The following is a 19,010-nucleotide window of genomic DNA, read 5'->3' as shown; positions in this document are numbered from 1 at the left end:
GAAGGTTGTCCAGTCCGGTAGTAGTCACGTCCAGTGTGTATGTAGATCCAGGCACTGACGCCGGGGAGTGCTGATGGTAGTGGTGGCGGGCCCCTAGTTGCGTCGCTGGGTACGCAGTACCCCCACCAAAGTGGGGGCCAGTTCGCCACTTGGTGACTTGGCTAAGGGGCCCGCTTGCCACTCCCCGATGCAATGCGCAGCTCGGGTGCGCTGGGGCACTGGCACCGCTTCTGCCACGATAGGCTCCTGAGGTGACCTGGAGCTCCGGTGTCCCTCAGCTCCCAGTTAGCACCGCCTAAAGGGCAGGCCCGCTGTAGTGATTTCAGCTCTGGCACCGCCTGAGGGCAGATGCCACAGTGATTTTTCAACTCTGAGCGGTGCCTGAGGGCTGCAGCAGCAGGTAGGCATCGCCGGCACTGCCTCAGGAGCTCTTCGCAAAGGCTTCGGGCGATGGCGCCACTGTGATTTCAGCCCTTCGCAAAGGCTTCACAGCGCCAATAGGTGCCGCTGGTGTCCCCTCGGGAGATCTTCGAAAAGGCTTCACTGCTACAGCGGCTGGCCTGAGGGCTGGTGGACGCCACAAGTGGCCAGCGCCTCCCTGTACAGGTGACAGAATCCTGTCTGTCCCAAGGGCCGCACAGTGCTGTGCTGCGCCTGCTTTTATTCTGTGTTCTCATGCATAATTCATTAGCCAATTTTAATATTCATGGTTCTACCTGTGGTTCTCAACCAGGTCCTCCGGCCATGGAAGTTACTAGAAACTCCCCACCTGCACCCAATCAGAGGCCTGGATTTTGAACCTGGGGCATGAATTATTCATGAGTTCAGGTTACCGGGGAAACCAACTGACACAGAGTGACCATTGCAGGGGGCTGCTAAATGGCAGCCTATGTAACTTTCGATTCTACCTGTACCTGCATTGATGTTAATGGCCAAAGGCTTGTTTCCCCTGGCCCACGGGGACGATAATGCCCAAGGGATAAAAATCCCTGACAAGAGACAAGTTATGAAGCTTCAAATACAATTTTGCAGACCCAAGAGAATGAATAAGTTAATGACAATAGACTCATGTCTCATCCAAATCTATCCATAATGCTGCTGTAAAGATAATTTTACTGACAATGTTTTTACCACATCAGGCCTCTCTTTGCATCCCTCCTCTGTTGCAACAAACATAAGATTCTTGTCTTCTTTTTCAACATCTTTCATGGCTTATTTATTATTCAGTATCAAGAAGCTGACTCCTGCCTCTTAACAGCTCATAATGCTAGCCTCCATCACCTACCTGTTAAATTTTCCAAACAAGTCACCATCTTAATGCTTATTTCCATGCTGTCCTTCATGCTTGCGAGACGCTCCCCACAAACATCTCAAATTTACCTCTATATGCTACTTCAAACCCCTCCTTAAAACCCTAATTTTCATAATGCACACAAACAACATTGACAATACTTAGGCCACTGTTGTACTCAGACCACTGCCTATCATGTTACCAACATCTCTGCTTCCTTTCACTCCCCATTGTCTTGTCTGCATCCAGCTCTTGTCTGTTGTTGTTTAAGCTTAGACTGTAAGCTTGATAGGGAGAGAAACATATTGTGCCCTAGGTCTACATAGCACCTAGCACAATGTGGTACTGGTTCACACCTAGGGCTCCTAAGCACTTTGGTAATACAACTAAATAAATAAATAAAATGAATAAATAATAATAAATCTTTTCATTCATTGATCCCTGCCTCAGTGATACCTCCTATGCTTTGCACATACATCACAATTTATTACTCTGTCTCCTCTGACTCAACCCTTCCTGCTTTGTACACCTATAATTACCAGTAGATAATTCTTACCAGTGAGTATGATTGTTGTGCTACTCGTAGTTCCCCTCTTTCACTTCACTCACCCTTCCTTTCTCTGTTACCTTGCTTTCTGGGTTTGTGTAAACTCTATAACGTGCCATAAAAAGTTATATAACAAATATTTGCTTTTAACAATGTTTAATATGACAAACCTTCTTCAGTGCTGCTTCCTGAGCATGTAGGATGGACGTTCCAGAGGGTTTGCATAAAAGAGGCATCCACCTGAACATTTCCATTTGACATGGACAGATGCTGTAACAGAGAGAAAGCCATACCCCAGAGCTAGAACAATTAAAAAGGATCTATCAAATCTATTTAGATAAAATATTGTTTTCTCAAATAACATTCAAAGATAAATATTTTGTTGAAAACCTTCAGTAGCTCAGAAGTCTATACAATTGCTTGGAATCAGGCACTTGTTTCACAAACTACAAATCCATCCAAATCTATTCAATATTAATACTAACAAGAGCTTTTATTTCTATTAGACTAGGACAAACAAAAGAATAGAATTTCTAAAATGAATGCCCTTACCAGATACCTTTCAGAGGACACACTGACAAGTATAAGATCATCACCAATGCGAACTTTTTCTCCTTCTGATCTCTGTTTAGAAGCAGGATGTATTGTCCACCAGCATGCCTCACCTAAAATATATAGACACGCTTATGCCAATTACATAGTATATAACAAATATATCATTCTAAGATAGCATACAAATAGCCTTATAAGACATTTACATAATATTAAAAACTGCTGGTCTTTATTCAATAAGGATATTTTCTTCATATATTTGTTTTTCTTTTCTGACAATTCATATCTGCCATTTACACCAGTATTGAGCTTGACGCTGTAACTGAACATCCTGCCCCTTGCCACAATATCTGAGGGTCACCATATTTGCAGTTCAGAACCTGCCTCCTCTGTTTTCTACAATCAATGAGCTACTGGCTCATGTCCTAAATCAGTGTTAACCATTAGCCTTTCATTCCTTCCCATGCCTGTTGTCCCACCCCACCAAGCACCCTACCTACTCATGCTCCTGGATTGCAGGCCCTTGTTCTGTCCATAAGCTCAGTGCAGACCACTCCAGTTCCAGGCACCCATGCTTTTATTATGCATTAAGTCTCACCATCTTCTATAGACAGTCAATCACAGAATCCCACTGGTTACCCAGCTACATGGGAGAAGAGTCTTCCGAGCCCTGGCTCCTCCCCTTCTTCTCTGTCTCCCTCTTTGTTTTCCTGCATTCCCATGTGGCTTATACAATTCCTGTTCCAGGAGCTCACAGCTGATAGCCATCAGGCCTGGGTTTGCTCAGCCAACTCCCATTACTGTACTTTCTTACGTGGGGCTGAAGTGACAGAGCTCTGGTTCAGACACTGTGGCCAGGAGTCTGTTCCTCAACCCAAACCAGGAATGGGAATGTGGCTGTGCAGATACAGTGGGTCTAGCCAACAGCCGATTTATGAGGTCAAGGTGGACTTTCCGTCCCCAAAGACCAATTGGCAGAGTTCTTTTTCCCTTCCACACAGTACCTTCAAACACAGTGGGCAAAGTGGGAGTGCATTTAGTATTTAACTGAGGTACTGGGTAGAATTGTTTATTTGCCACATGGTGTGGCCAACTTCCAGTGCAGTGAAGAAAATAAAGTGAAGGGCTCCCTGTGGTAAAAGTCCAGGGTGTTTGGTAATGGGCCTTGCACTCACAGGACAGGGTCATACTCTGTGGCTCTTGCAGGTTGAGGTGATGTGGGCTGAGGTCCATGACCTTTTACACCTTCTGCTTCTCTTGGAGGCAGGGTAGTGCTCGGACTCAGAGAGCTCAGTCCCATAGAGTAAAATGAGAAGAGTCTACCCCAAATTATGGGCTATATGGTAAAGAGCCTTATAATCCTTGAACTAGCTGTGGTGTGAGTGGGTGTTCCCAAACCCCTCCTAGAAAGAGCAAGAGAGGTGTGTCCTCCAGGCTGCCCTAAAGAGCTCCTGTAGAAGCAGCCAATCAGAGTCCAACAGGCTCAGATAAAAGATGCTGCAAGGCCTGATCAGGTCAGTTTGTGGCTGGGTCCAGAGGGGCAATGCTCTGCTCTGGCCTCAGGAGCATGGCAGTCTGTATTTGCTAAATGCAGAAGTGGGAAGACCTGAGAACCTTCCAACTAATGGATGGAGGGGAAGACGCCTGAGGAATGTGGGCGCAACTGCTAAAAGGAAGCAGTATGGATAGCGGCATGCTGTTTATAGGCATCCCTGAGCTGGAACCCAGAATAGAGGGCAGGCTTGGGTTCCCCCCACCATCCATTACCAAACTGACCTAACTGCCGAGAAGCACCCTCTTTAAAGGCTTGACAGAAGGGCTGAGTTAAAGGGTCTCAGAAATGGGGCTGAAGACCCTAACGAGGGCAGACTTTCCCTGGATTCTAAAGAGGAGTCGCACTCTTTGCTACTTCAGAAATGGTCCATTTATGTTTGTGTGATTTGGACAGAAGGCTGAGCCACTGAAGGCCTTCCAAGTATGGTTAACAATCTAGAGGGAGTACCAGAGGCACAAAAAGCTCTGTGGTGCCAGATGGAGCATCAGGAGTTGCTCAAAGGGTGACTGTCCCCCATCATATATCACAGACAAGAAGCCCTGTAACCCCCAGCCCTGGAACCAACTAATTGCCAGGTATAGGAGAATATAGAAGATGGCCATGTATTGCCCCTCCTCTGCGTTAAAGCCCAATAAAAGTTGTGGCCTGCTACTTAATTCCACGCATATGTCAATTTTCATTCAGCTGCTTTGTTCACATCAGTAAAATACAGGCTGCTGTTGATGGAACAACTTCTCTACTTAAATCTCTACTTTGCTAAGACACTGACAGAGGGCCCAGATTTTACACCACATCAAAACTGCATGTCTTTGGATGGCAACCAAAGAATGAGCTGTAACTTCCTGATTCAAGGCTGATAAAAGCTAGGGCTGCAGATAGGCCTGGTCTCTAGTTGTATGGCTGGCAGCTGTTGTGGATCTGCTTTTTATTTCTTTTAAAATATGAGATTCATATTTTCTCTTTGGCATTAGAGACCTTGGAAGTGACTTCAGAAAGTCGGGGCTAGGGTTTTTTTTTCTCTATCACGGTTATTGGAACTACTTCCTGTACACTAGAAATTGAGCTGTCAAGTTTCAATGTTGATTCTCATCAAGGTGAAAGTCAGAAAAAATGCAATGGCAAAATCTTCTAATTAACAGAATTTAGACAAAGAAACTAACTCAAATGAAGATGATGCAAATCTTTATGTGATTAGTCAGGTTAGTTTTTATTATAAATATTCGAGGCCAAATAGGTTATTTGTATGTTTATGGCTTTTAATGTGAAAGCTCAAAGTTGTTCAAAGCGTAAAACCTTTCGATCTTTATTTTTAAATCCAAGATTTGTTTCTCTTTCCTGTTTTATGGTGGTGGTGATTTAATAGTATTGTATGGCAAAGGGCTACTAGGCACACTATGACACCCTGCACTTTTTTAGGTTTTTTTAATTATGAGATTTTTATAATTTTTACCTGTTTTTGTTTACTATAGTAATATTATTGTAATATTTTCTGAAGGATGAGCTAATAATTTCATCCTAAAATAAAAAAATTAGTGAACATTTAATGAGCTAACATGGAATTAGAAAATAAGTCCTTAAAACCTATTGACACTATTATTAATAACAATATCAATAATAGAAATTAGTACTTTGTCAATATTTGTAAATGTTTTTCAATTTATGATTTATTAACCACTGGTCATAACATACTGTTTATTTTATCTTCCCCTCAAAGGTGCTCACCCCACTGAAAGTCAGTCTTATTGTTTCTTAATGAATAAATAATGGCAGGTTTACACATTTGTAATGCTAACACTATCTTCAATGCACTCGTAGGACAAGTACAACTGGCAAATTTTTCTCACAAAGTAACTGAGAATAATGGCCTACCTGCTGCATTTTCTCGTAACCCCACATCAAATGCCAGTTTATCTGTCTGCGATCTTGATGTTGACAAACATGTTAAATACTGCAAAACATGTTGAAATAATTAAAAATACCAAAATCAACAGAATCATTTGAGGCATACTCCTCTAATTGCTGATAGTCACAGATTCAAAAATGCCAAGCTTACTCTAAATTAAAAATACCCTAGTGACTGCGAGGAGAGTTCAAAACTAGCATTTTGCAGGAATTTCTCTGTGTCAGATAACGCTCCTCCTTCTAAGGATAAAGGTAGGATAGCAGCGATTTTAAGACAAGCACAAGCAGGTGTCCAATGACAGCACTGCCCTGAGGAAGACATATCAGACAGACCTGAAAGCAACAGTGTCTCTTCCCTTTATGCAATGACATATGCTGAGATGATGGGACCTTTCAAAATTGATCCTTAGAGCAGGAAGTTAAAATAGACAGAACTCAAAAGCTGTTGCTGGGAATTCTGCCACCAGGGGAAGATACTTTAAACACACCTCTTTTTCTTTCTGTACATTACTGTCCACCATTGTATACAAACTTGTGTGGGAGTCTCTCTCCTCCAATAAAACAATGTGAGCCAGAGAGGAAAAAAAAGCTGAAGCTTCCTAATTGGTAAAACACCTTAACAAATGACACTACAAACAAAATAAATAAAAGATGCCTCAAAATCTCAAAAAGTATACGTGAGTGAGTAGCTGCTGAAAGGTGGAACCAAGGCTGGGACCTAAAGATTATATGTGTATGAGCATATGTAACACTGACAGATCAAGGTTGTCAACAGAAGGGATTGAACCTGTGACCATAGGGACTAAATCCCTGTGCTTTTCCACATAAAGACCAGCTGGCTCTCAGCCAAGACTGTAGAGCAGAGACTTCACTCTCCCTAGTGCATGGTCTCAGTGCCTCTGGGGTTACACATATATTCATTATAATCAACAATCAAGGGCTCAGCTTCCGTTGGTGTCTGATTCCCCTCTTACTATTTCCTTCTATTTTTCTCTGTCCAGTGCAGAGTGGTTTAGTTTCTGTAGACTAGTTCCGCATCAGTCTGCTATATCATCTACCCATTCTCTGTGGGGTCTGCCTCACCTATTCAAACTGTCCATTATGCCAAATAGAAGGGTCTTGAGTTTTCATGCATCATTCATTCTACAAATATACCCAAATAGCTATAACTTCTGTTGTATAACCTTGTGCAGCAGGCTCTATTTTGGCTGTATCTTTCCATATAAGTCCTCATTGGTGAACTTCTGCATCCATCCTACTCTCAGGATCTTTCAAACTCCTCCTCTCAAATGCCAATATTCTTCTCTTTGAATCTTTCATCATCACCCATGTCTCAGATCCATACAACATGCTGCTGAATACACACATTTTCAAGATGCTCAGCTTCATTCCTAAACTAATTTCTTTGCTCTTCCAGATCCTATCCAAATGCCTTCAAACCTGCTCTTGCTTTCACTATTCTAGTTGCTATTTCCTGCTTATAGTCTAGATCATATACTATGTTGCTCCCCAGATACCTGAACTTCTCTACGTTCTCTATTTCAATCCCATCTGCACAGATCTTCCTTCCCATTTCCTTACCTCCAAATACCATTGTTTTTGTTTTATCAATGTTCATAATCAGTCCATACTGCTTCCCTTCCTCATTTAGAGCCTGCACCATTTTCACTAGCTTCTCCTCATCTTCCTCAATGATAACTCTATCATCCATGAAACTCAAGTCGTTAATTCTTATCCCATGCATGGACATCCCTTCTATCTGTTTCCTGATGTTGCCTATTTCTCTCTTTAATGCATGATGAACATACTCAGCAATATTGGATCTCCTTGTCTTGTACCTCTATTCTTTCTGAACCAACTTCCAATCTCTCTGCATATTCTCACCACTTCCTCTGCATTGTCATTGATATCCTTCAACCATATCAGTCTGCTATCCACTCCATATGAGTCCAACACCGTCCAAGTCACTTTCTAATCTATACTGTCAAATGCCTTTTTGAAAATCAACAAAGCAAGTGTAGATGGTCTTGTTCTTCCATCAGGCTTTCTCCACTATCAATCTTAGTGCCAATATCTGCTGTATGGTACTTCTATCTTTCCTGAATCCCACTTGCTCATCCGCTAGATGTTCTTCTCTCTGTGATCTTACTCTCTCTGCCAGTATCATCATCAGCACCTTGCCTACATGGCTCATTAGGGCAATCATTCTGTAGTTCTTGCACTCCAATGCACTTCCTTTCTTGTGTATTGGCACTAGCACAAATCATGTCCATTGCTTAGGTGTCTTCCCTTCTTTCCATGCTATATTACATAGTCATCTATTTCTTGAATCATACTTTCTCTTCCATATTCAATCATCTCTCCCGTGATCTTATTTCCAGGGCTCTTTTTGTTCTTTAGTCATTTCACTACTTTTTCTACTCCCTCCTTCAAAATATCGGTCTTGCTCTGGAAGCTCAGTGGAGATAACTCTTTTAGTTCTTCAGTCAGTCCCTGAGACACTTGGGTCCAGCTGTGCTTTGTATAGATTGTATATCGACGGACGAGATGTTGCACTGATCTTATCCTTGATCATGAGCACCTCTTCGTTCTGGTCTTTGATTGCTATCTGCTTCAGCTGCCACTTCCTATTAATATTCCTAATCATTTTATACACTTCCTGGTCTTACATTTGCCATAATACTTCTCTACACCGAGTGAGCTAAAAGCCTGCTGCCCCTCAGCTAAGAGACAGTCTCTCTCACACTCTAAGTGGTCTAAGTGCCACAATATGAGACAGTGAATCACATACAGTAGATGTGGAAATGGTGAGGAAGTTGGGTGGGGGAACCTACTACATGAAATATCCAAGATAAATGACATAATGCTGTACAGATATGGCATATGCTAACTGCCATTCCTAACAGCAGCAGTTTGCTATTGGCACCCATTTGCATGCAACATTTGAATGAACTGGTAGGCATACAATCCCATCTGCAAAAAATGGAGGTTTGCAAATACATCTCAGACTTCAATAATCTCAAATAATTTACTGTTACTTAGGGCCACCTTCATATCCCCAATGCTAACCTGAATGTAGCAGTATACTGCTGCACAGCTTTGACAAGCTGCCCATTCCTTTTGCCTCTTGAATGGCTTTTCCCAGCTATACCTACTTCTGACTATTGTAACCATTTTTTCCTATGCCTGGATGGTATGCTGCACATCTTGCACCATGCATCTTAACTTGTGGTGTTTTTTTGTATTTTAAGGCAGATCATCATTCTTTCCACACATTTTTAATCACAAAGGGTGAGCCTATGCCCCTCACATTTCCTTCGGATTGTTAACATCTTTGGCCCATCCACATAGGGCCAAATGTTGGAAAACCCACTCTCTTGAGACATCCCTTTTTCCTCATGGAATGATGTGTACAGGGATGTCAAAAGAATGCTCCTGACTGGCAGATCTCTTCCACAAGATCTGCATTCTGGATGTGTGCTCTGTTGACAAAACTTCTGTCGACAGAAGCTTGCAGTCTAGACAAAGCCCCAGTTATGGAAGTTAGCAATCACTTACCATTCTACTGAATGAATGCCGAAGTAGTATAGCATGGCCATACAGCAGGGTTCTGTGACCACCTCCTTGAGCTGCCTATAAAATTGAAAAAGTTAACAATCAGTGGAAATGCAGGGAGTGCGACCGTTTCCATTCATCTGATGTCAGAAATAATTTAAGTATTGCACCCAGGAACTCAAACTGGATTATCTATAGAAGTGCAGCTATGCTACTAAAGTTTGTGCATTCACAATAAAAAAGTAGTTACAGCAGTAACTATTTTCATTGAGGAAAAAATAATATATTTGCCAGATTATTGTAACCTAATTATCATTTTAGTAAGTAAAGCCAAAAATCAAGGCATTTGCTGTGAATATGTTCTGAAATGAAGTGAAAGAAAAAGCCATTTCTTACCTTTCTTATAAACTTTTCAGAAGCATTCAGAATAAAAAAAATGTAATTCAATTCTTTAAAATTATTATCTGCACAAATATTTTAGACATGCTCATTTTCTTATGTTCCCACATACTAAATAATTAATGTTCAGTGAGCCCACAAGCTGCTAATAAGGACAAACGTTTGCTAACAGTAGTCAAAGTTAAATATTTATCACAAATAATAATGTATGATGGGGTCATTTAATATCAACTAAACATAATTTCAGGATGGTCGAAACATGCAGAATTGTCATCTCCAACCTTTCAAAAATCCTGAGTCAGACTCCCCTAAAATTATCACATTGGCTTAAAAACAACGAGATTTTTAAAATAGATTTTGGATTCTTTATATTTCCCTCCTGGAATTGCAATATTTACTGTACTCCTTTTCAAGCTTTTCTCCACAAGGAGGTCTCAAAGAATTTTTTTTTTTAACACAAGCCAAAATTTTAGTATCTGGGGCTTTTAAGAAAGGCACAAAACATTATAAGAGTCGGCAACAATGAAAATACAATAGTATAACTAAACCAGCTTGACAATAAAATATAACTAACAACAACAAGCAGCTTTACAGGACCACCAAACCAGTTTTTCTCTGTCTGCTTTCTTCCATATGCATGCACCACGACATTTAATATATATTTTATTGAGTAAATCAAAATATGTCCAAAGAGTCAGGACTAATTCTTAATGAATTCTGGTATTTCCAACTGAAGTATAAAAAGCAGAATTTTACCTATTTAATGCTGTTACATATGTGACAGGCTGGATCAGGGAGGTTCCCCTGAGAATGTCACCCAGGGTGCTGATCATACCACAGAACCTGACCACCTGCCTTCTGAGGTGCCACACGAGCCTGGCCTGCTGGGCCAGAAACTCTGGTCTCCAACAGCAAAGGCACAGAGATGGACTAACACCCCCACACCAGAACAACACAGATGCTGATAGCAATCCTGGGAAGGCTCAGCTACAGCCTTCCAAGAGGACCAAACCCCCAAATAAATTCACCTTACTCTGCAGTAATTTTGCACAAAGAAGCTCACAGAGTTTGCTCTCTTTATCAATGCAAGATATACGCACAGGTTTTTCCCCTCCCCTCCCCTCCCCCTGCCCCAGGTAACAAATGATTTATCAAAACAGGTTACTAATTAAAAAAAATGCACAAGCTAAATCTAATGCACCAAGAGAGCCACGGTTTGGGCTTACAGATCATTGCCTTGAGCACTGGGCAGTTAAGTACTTTAAGTACCATTAATGGCTTTCACTAGAAATTCTAGATTAATAAACAGGTTTACACTCAATATTTCTCACTTCACGTGCAAGAATGGTACATGCACACAGATAGAATAACACATTCAGGGGATCATAGACTGATAGGTTACTCAACCTGTTTTGCATAAGGCATATTCAAGTTTTATATATTCATATACAAAAGCATGTGCCCATAATATGGAGGCACAGTGTCAAAGCATATGTCTAGAGAAGGCGCTTGTAGTTGGTAAAAGCTTATGTTGTGAGGTTGAACATCCCACAAGGGCAGATTTTCCATTTAACACTTAGATTTTAAAGACTACTGCTCAGCTTGTTCATGCAAACAAGGAGGTCCTTAAAAATATAATTATAGAACAAGGCTTCTATCTGGTTTATATTTTTCAAAAGTGAATTCTCTTACAGCCAAATTTTACCATTGGACATGTGTAGATGAGGTTGGCAAACCAGAGTGTAGTGTTTCCATGGACTAAAATAGTATCCATAAGCAAAATTTGACCCTAAATGCATTAGCAAGTTCATGGATTAGTCCTTTAAGTTTTACATTTCATATGTAAAAAAAAATATACCTCTAAAGATGCCGAGTTAAAGAAACTCCTTGGGATTTTGTAGCTGGGCACTCAAGTTACCTAATGTTGATTTAAAAGACTGAAGAGGAAACAGAGCTATCCTTTAGAGGGCCCTAGGCAGTACTATCAAACTGGTGCACCAATGTTCAACAGCAGCTGGTGGACAACCATGGATTTTTTACAGATGTGATTTTTTTAATCTTCAGCAATGTGACAATGAAATATTTTTAAAACACACTTTGAACTAAGGTCTTATAGACTACAACAGTAAATTCAGAAGCTGACAGGTTAGCAAATGCTTGTTAAATGGCTTAATTGCCATGTGAATGACATTTTCACAAGTTCTTCTAATAGGTCTGACAGGTCTTTTCACTTCTAAGGTAACTAGATCCTCTCTGGAGGAAGCAGGGCCACAGAAAAGGGATAGCAAGAGGCCGGTAGGTGGACATTGAGAGCTAGTCCTGACCCAAATCTTCTGGTCCCTTATGGAGCTGCTTATTCTGCATATGCGTGAGGATGGTTCTGAGGGAAAATCATGTTTGCTCAGACACATATTAGAATGCCAAATGCAAAGAAGCTGGAGATGATTCCTTTGTTGCAACAGAAATAAGGCTGAATACAGTTCTAATATTCTTCCTCTACTAACATGTCTCAAGTAGAAGCGAAAAAGGGCTTCTCTTTATTGTTTGTATATTTTTAATTTTTCCATTGATGTGGAAATGAAGGATTTTTTTTAAAACGGTCAATGAATAAAAAAAAAATATACAAATCACATCTGAGTTTTTTTTAAAAATATGCAGTTCTTTTCATCTCTGTACCTCAAAAATTAATTTTGAAATGGAAGAATGAACATCTTGCAATCAGTTTAAATTATACTGGTCCATGCTCCAGAAACTGTTACAGTATAATGGTCACTCACAAAAAAGTTTAGCAGTTACCTTAGGCAATTATTTACCACTGCAGAGGCATGTAATAAACACAGCCTACAGTCTGCTGATGTCAGCATAAAACAAGAAACCTCTCTCAACTAATGAAAAGATAAGTGCTTTTCAAAAAAACAAATCACCCAAGGATTTTATAGTCTTGCAGAAGTACAGCAAAGTTAGTTTTAAAAACATGTATAATAACTATTGACTGGAGCAAGATACTATTTAGGGGAAAAAAACAAAAACAAACACTATTTTTTTTCTTTTTTTTGCATTTTGGTTGCCAAAGCACAAATCCAGCTGGCCATCTTAGGCTGGAGTAACTGCCACAGCTCATTGGCATGACATTTTTACATGACGTGCTTGATGATCTAAAGAAAAATGTTACAGCTGTCCACGCAATTACTTTGCTGTTATTACTAATTATTAGTCCAGGTACGTGACATTTTGAAGTTTATGCCAAACCACTTTATGAGCTGAAGAAAGATGCTTAAAGTTCTATTACAGCTGCATAGAAATTTTATGTAGCCAGCCTCTCACTTTTCTACATCCTAAACCCACCTCCACATTACTCAAGCCTCAGCCGCTTACCCTGCACCTCATCTTCTGCTTCCTGGACGGCAACTACTGAAACCGGGCTAAGCACCTTAGGAAAGGAGAATGGTTCTTGGCTGCCTGCCTCACCAGGTGACCACACCAGGATCTTCATAGCCTTTTCCATCTCCACCTCTTCATCAGTGATTTCTTCCTCCAGGCTAGGTCCTCTTTCCACCACCTCCATACACTCCAAAGTATCCCTGAGGATCTTGGTAGTCACTCCCACGTACAGAGACCAGCTTGATATAGAAAAAGCAGGTCCTAGGTGCAGTGATGGTTTGCCTCTCTCATCTTATGCTACATCTGCCTCAGCTCCTTTACCTCTAGATCTCCATTGCAGTGTGTCCTGATCAAACCTTTTTGCACAAGCCCCTAGAAATTTGCCGAGAGGTATCCCTGTTCCTTTGAGGAGTTAAATGCAGCTAGACTCCTCTCCCTATACACCGATCAGATCTAACAGCTGTGCAGTGCTCCAAGTAAGAGAGTATTTGGTGCAGTAGCCAGCTCTGGTCACCTGGGAAGATGCGTTGAGAACTCACCCTGCTAAGCCAACAAGCTGGAAATGAAATTTAAAATTCTGGGGGTGCTTCCCAGGGTGAAGGGCAGTTTGCTATTTACCTGGGTGCAGGACAGCTGAGTTCAAACTACTGAGTGAAGCAGTCAGGATTGGCATTGTGGGAAATTTTCAGGAGACCAAATAAGCAATTGAAAAAGGCACGCTATCTACACCAGATCTTTGTTGATAACAAAGGGAAGAGAAAACAAAAAAAAAATCCCTTTTAAGGATGGAAGTATTTTGTTGCCAAACTCGTGCATTTTCCCTGACAAAAGCCATACTACAGTCCATACAAACCATTTTGTTGCCAAAAGGTGTTTTTTGGTGAGAAAACTGGGCAGCATAGTTAAAGCCTAAATGAAAAAAACAAAACAGGTTCACAAGAACATTTTCATCTGTTTCCTGTTTGGATTCTTCCAAGAGCTGGAACTAAGCAACAAAAACAACAAGAAATCCCTAGAGTCTACCTTAGTTAAGCCCTAAAAGATATTCAGTTCTGACCGAGTACAGCTGTCGCCTTTTAGAATAAGAGTGAAGTCTCTTTTGCATGTGTTGCTGCTTCAAACTGTAAATAATCCTTTTATTTTTCCAAATTAGTAAGCCTGTTATTAGTTTGCTACAGGATTGACTACAGACATTGTAAAGAGCTAAGCTACAAATTGATTTGGTCTCCTGGGACTGGAAGCAACCTGAATATCATGTTATTTTTGGTACGAGTGACTATTTATCACTATGTCCAGCTTGGCTGGATTGCAAGATAAATTTAAGAGCCTAAGGGTATTGTCTGTGATGCCATGGGAAGACTCGTACAATGATCTAGGGTATGAGTGAGCAATATTTTTTGATAGGGGGAGGCACTCCAAGATCTTGTTAAGTGGTGAAATGCTGCATGTATCTTTCAAGGGTGTGAAGTATTGGGTGAAGCCTGGAGCTTGGGGTAGGGGACTGGGGTGCAGGTAGAGTGTGGGTTCTGAGAGGGAATTTGGTTGAAAGCGGGGTTTATGACCTGGGGCAGGTTACTAGAATGCAGGGTCCAGAAGGTGTTATGGGTGAAGATGATGATTCTGATATTGGGGAAGGATGTGGGACTGGGTGCAGGGTCTGGGAAAGAGTTGGGGCGTGGATCCAGAGGCAGGCTGGGGCCAGGAGGTGATTACCTGAGCAGCTCCTGGCCAGTAGTACTCTGATGCACTGGCCCACTAGTTATTTCATGTATCTTGCTGGGGTGGGGGTGGGCACTGGCTCCACTCCGAGCAAAATCTCTCAGCTTTTCCACTGGAAACCAGCCAGTGGAAGTTGAGATATTTTGTGGTCTGTCTCCAATAAAATCTCTCAGCTCCCATTGGTTGAATCTCTCCCCGTCCCCCTTAGGGGCCAGCTGTAGGCCGTATTAAAAGGGTTGGCAAGCCTGATCCAGCTTGCAGGCCATATTTTGCCCACCCTGATCTAGGAACTCGTTTTTGTTACTGGATTGGTGAAAGCTAATGAGAGGATATACCACTAATTTAGGGTGCCTGCCCTGCTGTTTTGGAGTGTCCACCTTGAAGTCGTCTTTGAGGTTGGCACACATGGTTGTGAGCCAACCCAGGGAGGGGAGAATTTACATGGATGAGGGTGGGATGCAATGCTCAGGAAGGGAGAATGTGTAAAAAACTCCAAAGTACAACATATGATGCTGTCACTGCTATAAGTCCAACCAGCAGAGCATGAAGTCCACAGGCTTACTGATGGGACACAAAGTGACCTTCGTAGTTCTCTTCCTGACTACAGTTTTTTGAGAGCCCACATCTTCATCCATACTTTCTTCGTGGAATGTTTGTTTGTCTAATTGAGCAAGATTCTCATTAGTGAGAGTTATAGAATACTATTCCAAGAGCGCTTCCACATCATTCTCTTCGACTTGGTCAAAGGCTAGTTGCACTCTTTCAGAGTAACTGGGGTTTTCTTCAAACCCTATGGACTCTTATGCTTCCTTAGGATTTTTTTGTCCCCCAGACAATGTTCATCATGCGAACTGAGATTTCTTCCCATATGGCACCAATCATCACCACAGTATCCATAATGTTGACTTATTCCAAAATTCCTGGACTGTGCCTCTTCCCTCCCCACTAGTTTCCCAGATGGACACTCAAAATATATTCTGCAAATAATACTCCTTGAAGATGGCAATAGCCCTTTGTTCAATTGGCTGTATGATTGATGTTGTCAGACGTGGCACAAAAAGAACTTTAATGTTTGGACATAATCCATAATCATAATCCATGTTGTAAGCACTAACATTATCCAAAAACAGAAAAATCTTAAATGTCATTTTGTTCCTGGCAACGCTATCATTTCAGGGACAAAGCAATCCAAAAAACAGTCATGGAAAATTTGTCTTGTAATTCAGGCCTTTCTGTGTGATTTCTGTCTGACAGGAAGCTGAGATTTCACATAGTTTTTCATAGCTCATGGGTTTTCACTTTGATAGACAAGCAATGGCTTGAACTTCTTCTTGTCGCCTTTAGCATTGCCCCCTACCAGCAAAGTTAGGCAATCTTTAGAGCCCTTGAAGGCAGGAGCACTTTTTTCATTAATAGAAATAGGTGGCATCCATTTCCAATACAGACCTGTCTCATTTGTAGTAAAACTTTGCAAAAGTTGTAGGTGCCTTCATCAATCACCTTCTTAAGTGTTTCAGAAAGCACTTCAGCTACCTCCATATCAGCACTGGCTGCCTCTCCCCACACTTGCACATTTTTAAATCTGTACTTTTCTGGAGTCAGTCAAACCATACTTGGCTTGCAGTGAAAGTTTCCCCAGAAGCCTCTTCTTCATCAGTTTTTATGTCCTCATGCAAGATGACGGCCTTCTCTTCAATGAGGGCTAGGCTGATCTAGATATTGTTTCTATGAAGATCCTCCAGTCATACATAGCCAACATTCATTCCATTTTTCCCCCCATTTTAGCACTTCTCGGCTGCATAAGCTTTACAGAGGAATGCTTTGAAGCATGCTTTGCTCACTGTGTCCTCAGCATTCTTGATACTATGATGCGTGGTCCTTGGTGGCAGCCTAAGATGGTGAACAATATCAACAGAACATTCACCTTTTTTTACTGTGCTTTATAATATCCAATTTTACACTCAAGGTCATGCTGCTGTGGCATTGCTCACATTCACAAACTCTACTAATTAGGCTAGCATTAGCAATATGTTTAGAACTCATTGTTTCCAACTGAGGGGGCTGACGGAGATGCATCAGAGAGACACTTCCACTTGCTTCAGGTCTGTGCTGGCCCAAAATATGAATTAGGCAAGTGTGAGGTTGGAGAATGTAAGGATATACATGTGGGAAACATAAGGACGTAAAGCAGAGCGGTTCCACATTTTGGCAGCAATGTAAATGATAAACAGCAGTAAGCAGGGAGATATACAGGTGGTCTCCATTGTATATTCTAGATACCAACTTATCCTGCCTTGAACACAGGAAACAGGTTTACAAGACCTCCTCTCAAGCATTCTTCCAGTCCTATGATGAGATGAGGTGAAGGAGGGGACTTAGCACATTGAAAACTGGAGAAATCTCCAGAGCATGGGATAGGGAAGGAGAACTATACATTTAGAGTAGAGGTCCTCAAACTTTTTCTTTCATAGATTCCCCCACTCACACCCTAACTTGCTCCACAGCTTTCCTGTCACATGACAACTGGGTTTTCCGTATATAAAATCCAGGGAGCGCGGAAAGGGATAGAAGCAGGGCAATTACCCAAGGCCCCATGCTCCCCACAAAGCGAAGTTACCCAGGCTTCCGCTTCAGCCTGGACAGTGGGGTTCACAGCCCTGGGCTTTAGTCTTGTATGGCAGGGTTTAGGCTTTCTGCCCTGGTCCCCTGCAAGTCTAACACTGGTCCTACTTGGCACATACCCAGAAATCTTCCCACAGGACACCAGCGGCCCCACAATACCTAGCTGAGAACCACTGTCTTAGTGAGACAGAATCTGACTACTGACACTGTTTGGGATGAATCTCACCCAAGGGCATTTGCTACTCTGCTAATTAACCTGAACCTCAAAGCACCTCCAGAAAATCACTTCAGACAACTGAAGAAAGAAAATTCTGGAAAGCTAGGTTCTGTGGCAGTCTTCTGTCCCAAGTAGCTCAAGGCAAGTCTGAGTAATTACCTCCAACGGTGTGGCTGGGAGCATGTGCAGTCTGGTTGGAAACAGAGGGACAGCTTTTTTTTTCTTTTTTAAATCTCAGCTAGCACCAGCAGTGCCGTACTGACATCCCTCAGCTTCACTGGAAACCTGCTCCCAAGAACCTCCTTTTCCTGTAAGGCATTTTCCTTGCTAGATTCCGAATTATTGTACTCGTTTAATTTTAAGATGGAGAAGAGAGTATTGAGAGCAGTGTTCCCTGTATTTTTTCCCATCCATATGTGGAATAAATTTTGTTATATGCACTGAGACATGTGCAGATCCGCACCACCAGTAGAAACAAATGCTGCCACCTGTGGGCACTCTGCTAGTCAGCTGGGCAGCATTTAAGTCCCTTCCAAGTGGCTGCCCAAGTGCTCAGCTTACAGGTAATATGATTGTGAGTACAGAGCCAGCCCCAGTTAGATCAGGCTCCCAGATGCACAGAGTGGCCCTGTAAGATGGGAAAAGAGGTGGAGCAGCTCTAGCTTCCCTGAGCAGAGCCTGGCACGTCAGGGATGGCTGCAGTGTTTATATAGATATAAAAACTAAGCATAGCTGCTTGAAGCTGGATAAACAATTCATAAGAAAAGTGGCTCCACACTGACAAAAGAGAAAGATCCTCCCAGCCCTGGCTCAGGAAGCAGAAGGTTTCACAAGTCAGAATTCCAATTATGGTAGAAAATATAGAACAGTCATTAAATGAAAAACAAATTCAGTCTTTATGATTTTTTTTGTGACATTACACTTGTGCACAAGTTCTTGCCTGTGGTCTAAATAAAATGCATGGGAGCACAAAGGACCAATGAAGGAAGACAATCGGAAGAGTGAACTTACACCAGAAAGGGAAGATGACATGACCTATTGTACACGACATCTTGATATTCCCCTTTCCCTTTTCAAGCTGTGCATGTAATTTTGACATGCTGTGATTCACATGCCAGTGTAAAAGCTGTGTCACAGCATGGGCTATAATCTTGGACAGATAGTTAGTTGGTTGCATCATTTAGGCTGTGTGCTGTCTTCAGGTCATTTTCTGATCTGACTTAAGGTGGTAGAATACTAATAACATTCATCTGAGTGCTTCTCCATACTT

General features: G+C 41.7%; 1 protein-coding gene across 1 annotated transcript in view; it reads right to left on the bottom strand.

The window, feature by feature from the left end:
- The window catches only part of RYR3 (ryanodine receptor 3), a 572,218-nt gene that overhangs the window by 393,962 nt on the left and 159,246 nt on the right, over positions 1-19,010 (bottom strand). Inside the window, exons 5-8 of the mRNA XM_074996957.1 lie at positions 9,406-9,480; positions 5,815-5,893; positions 2,391-2,503; positions 2,009-2,108 (exon numbers count right to left, since the gene is read on the bottom strand). Coding sequence (XP_074853058.1) covers positions 2,009-2,108; positions 2,391-2,503; positions 5,815-5,893; positions 9,406-9,480 — 367 coding nt within the window. The remainder of the gene's footprint in view (positions 1-2,008; positions 2,109-2,390; positions 2,504-5,814; positions 5,894-9,405; positions 9,481-19,010) is intronic.

Source organism: Carettochelys insculpta, chromosome 6 (assembly GCF_033958435.1).
Source record: "Carettochelys insculpta isolate YL-2023 chromosome 6, ASM3395843v1, whole genome shotgun sequence".
NCBI classification, from domain to species: Eukaryota; Metazoa; Chordata; order Testudines; family Carettochelyidae; genus Carettochelys; species Carettochelys insculpta.
This window is presented reverse-complemented; position numbering and strand designations above follow the sequence as displayed.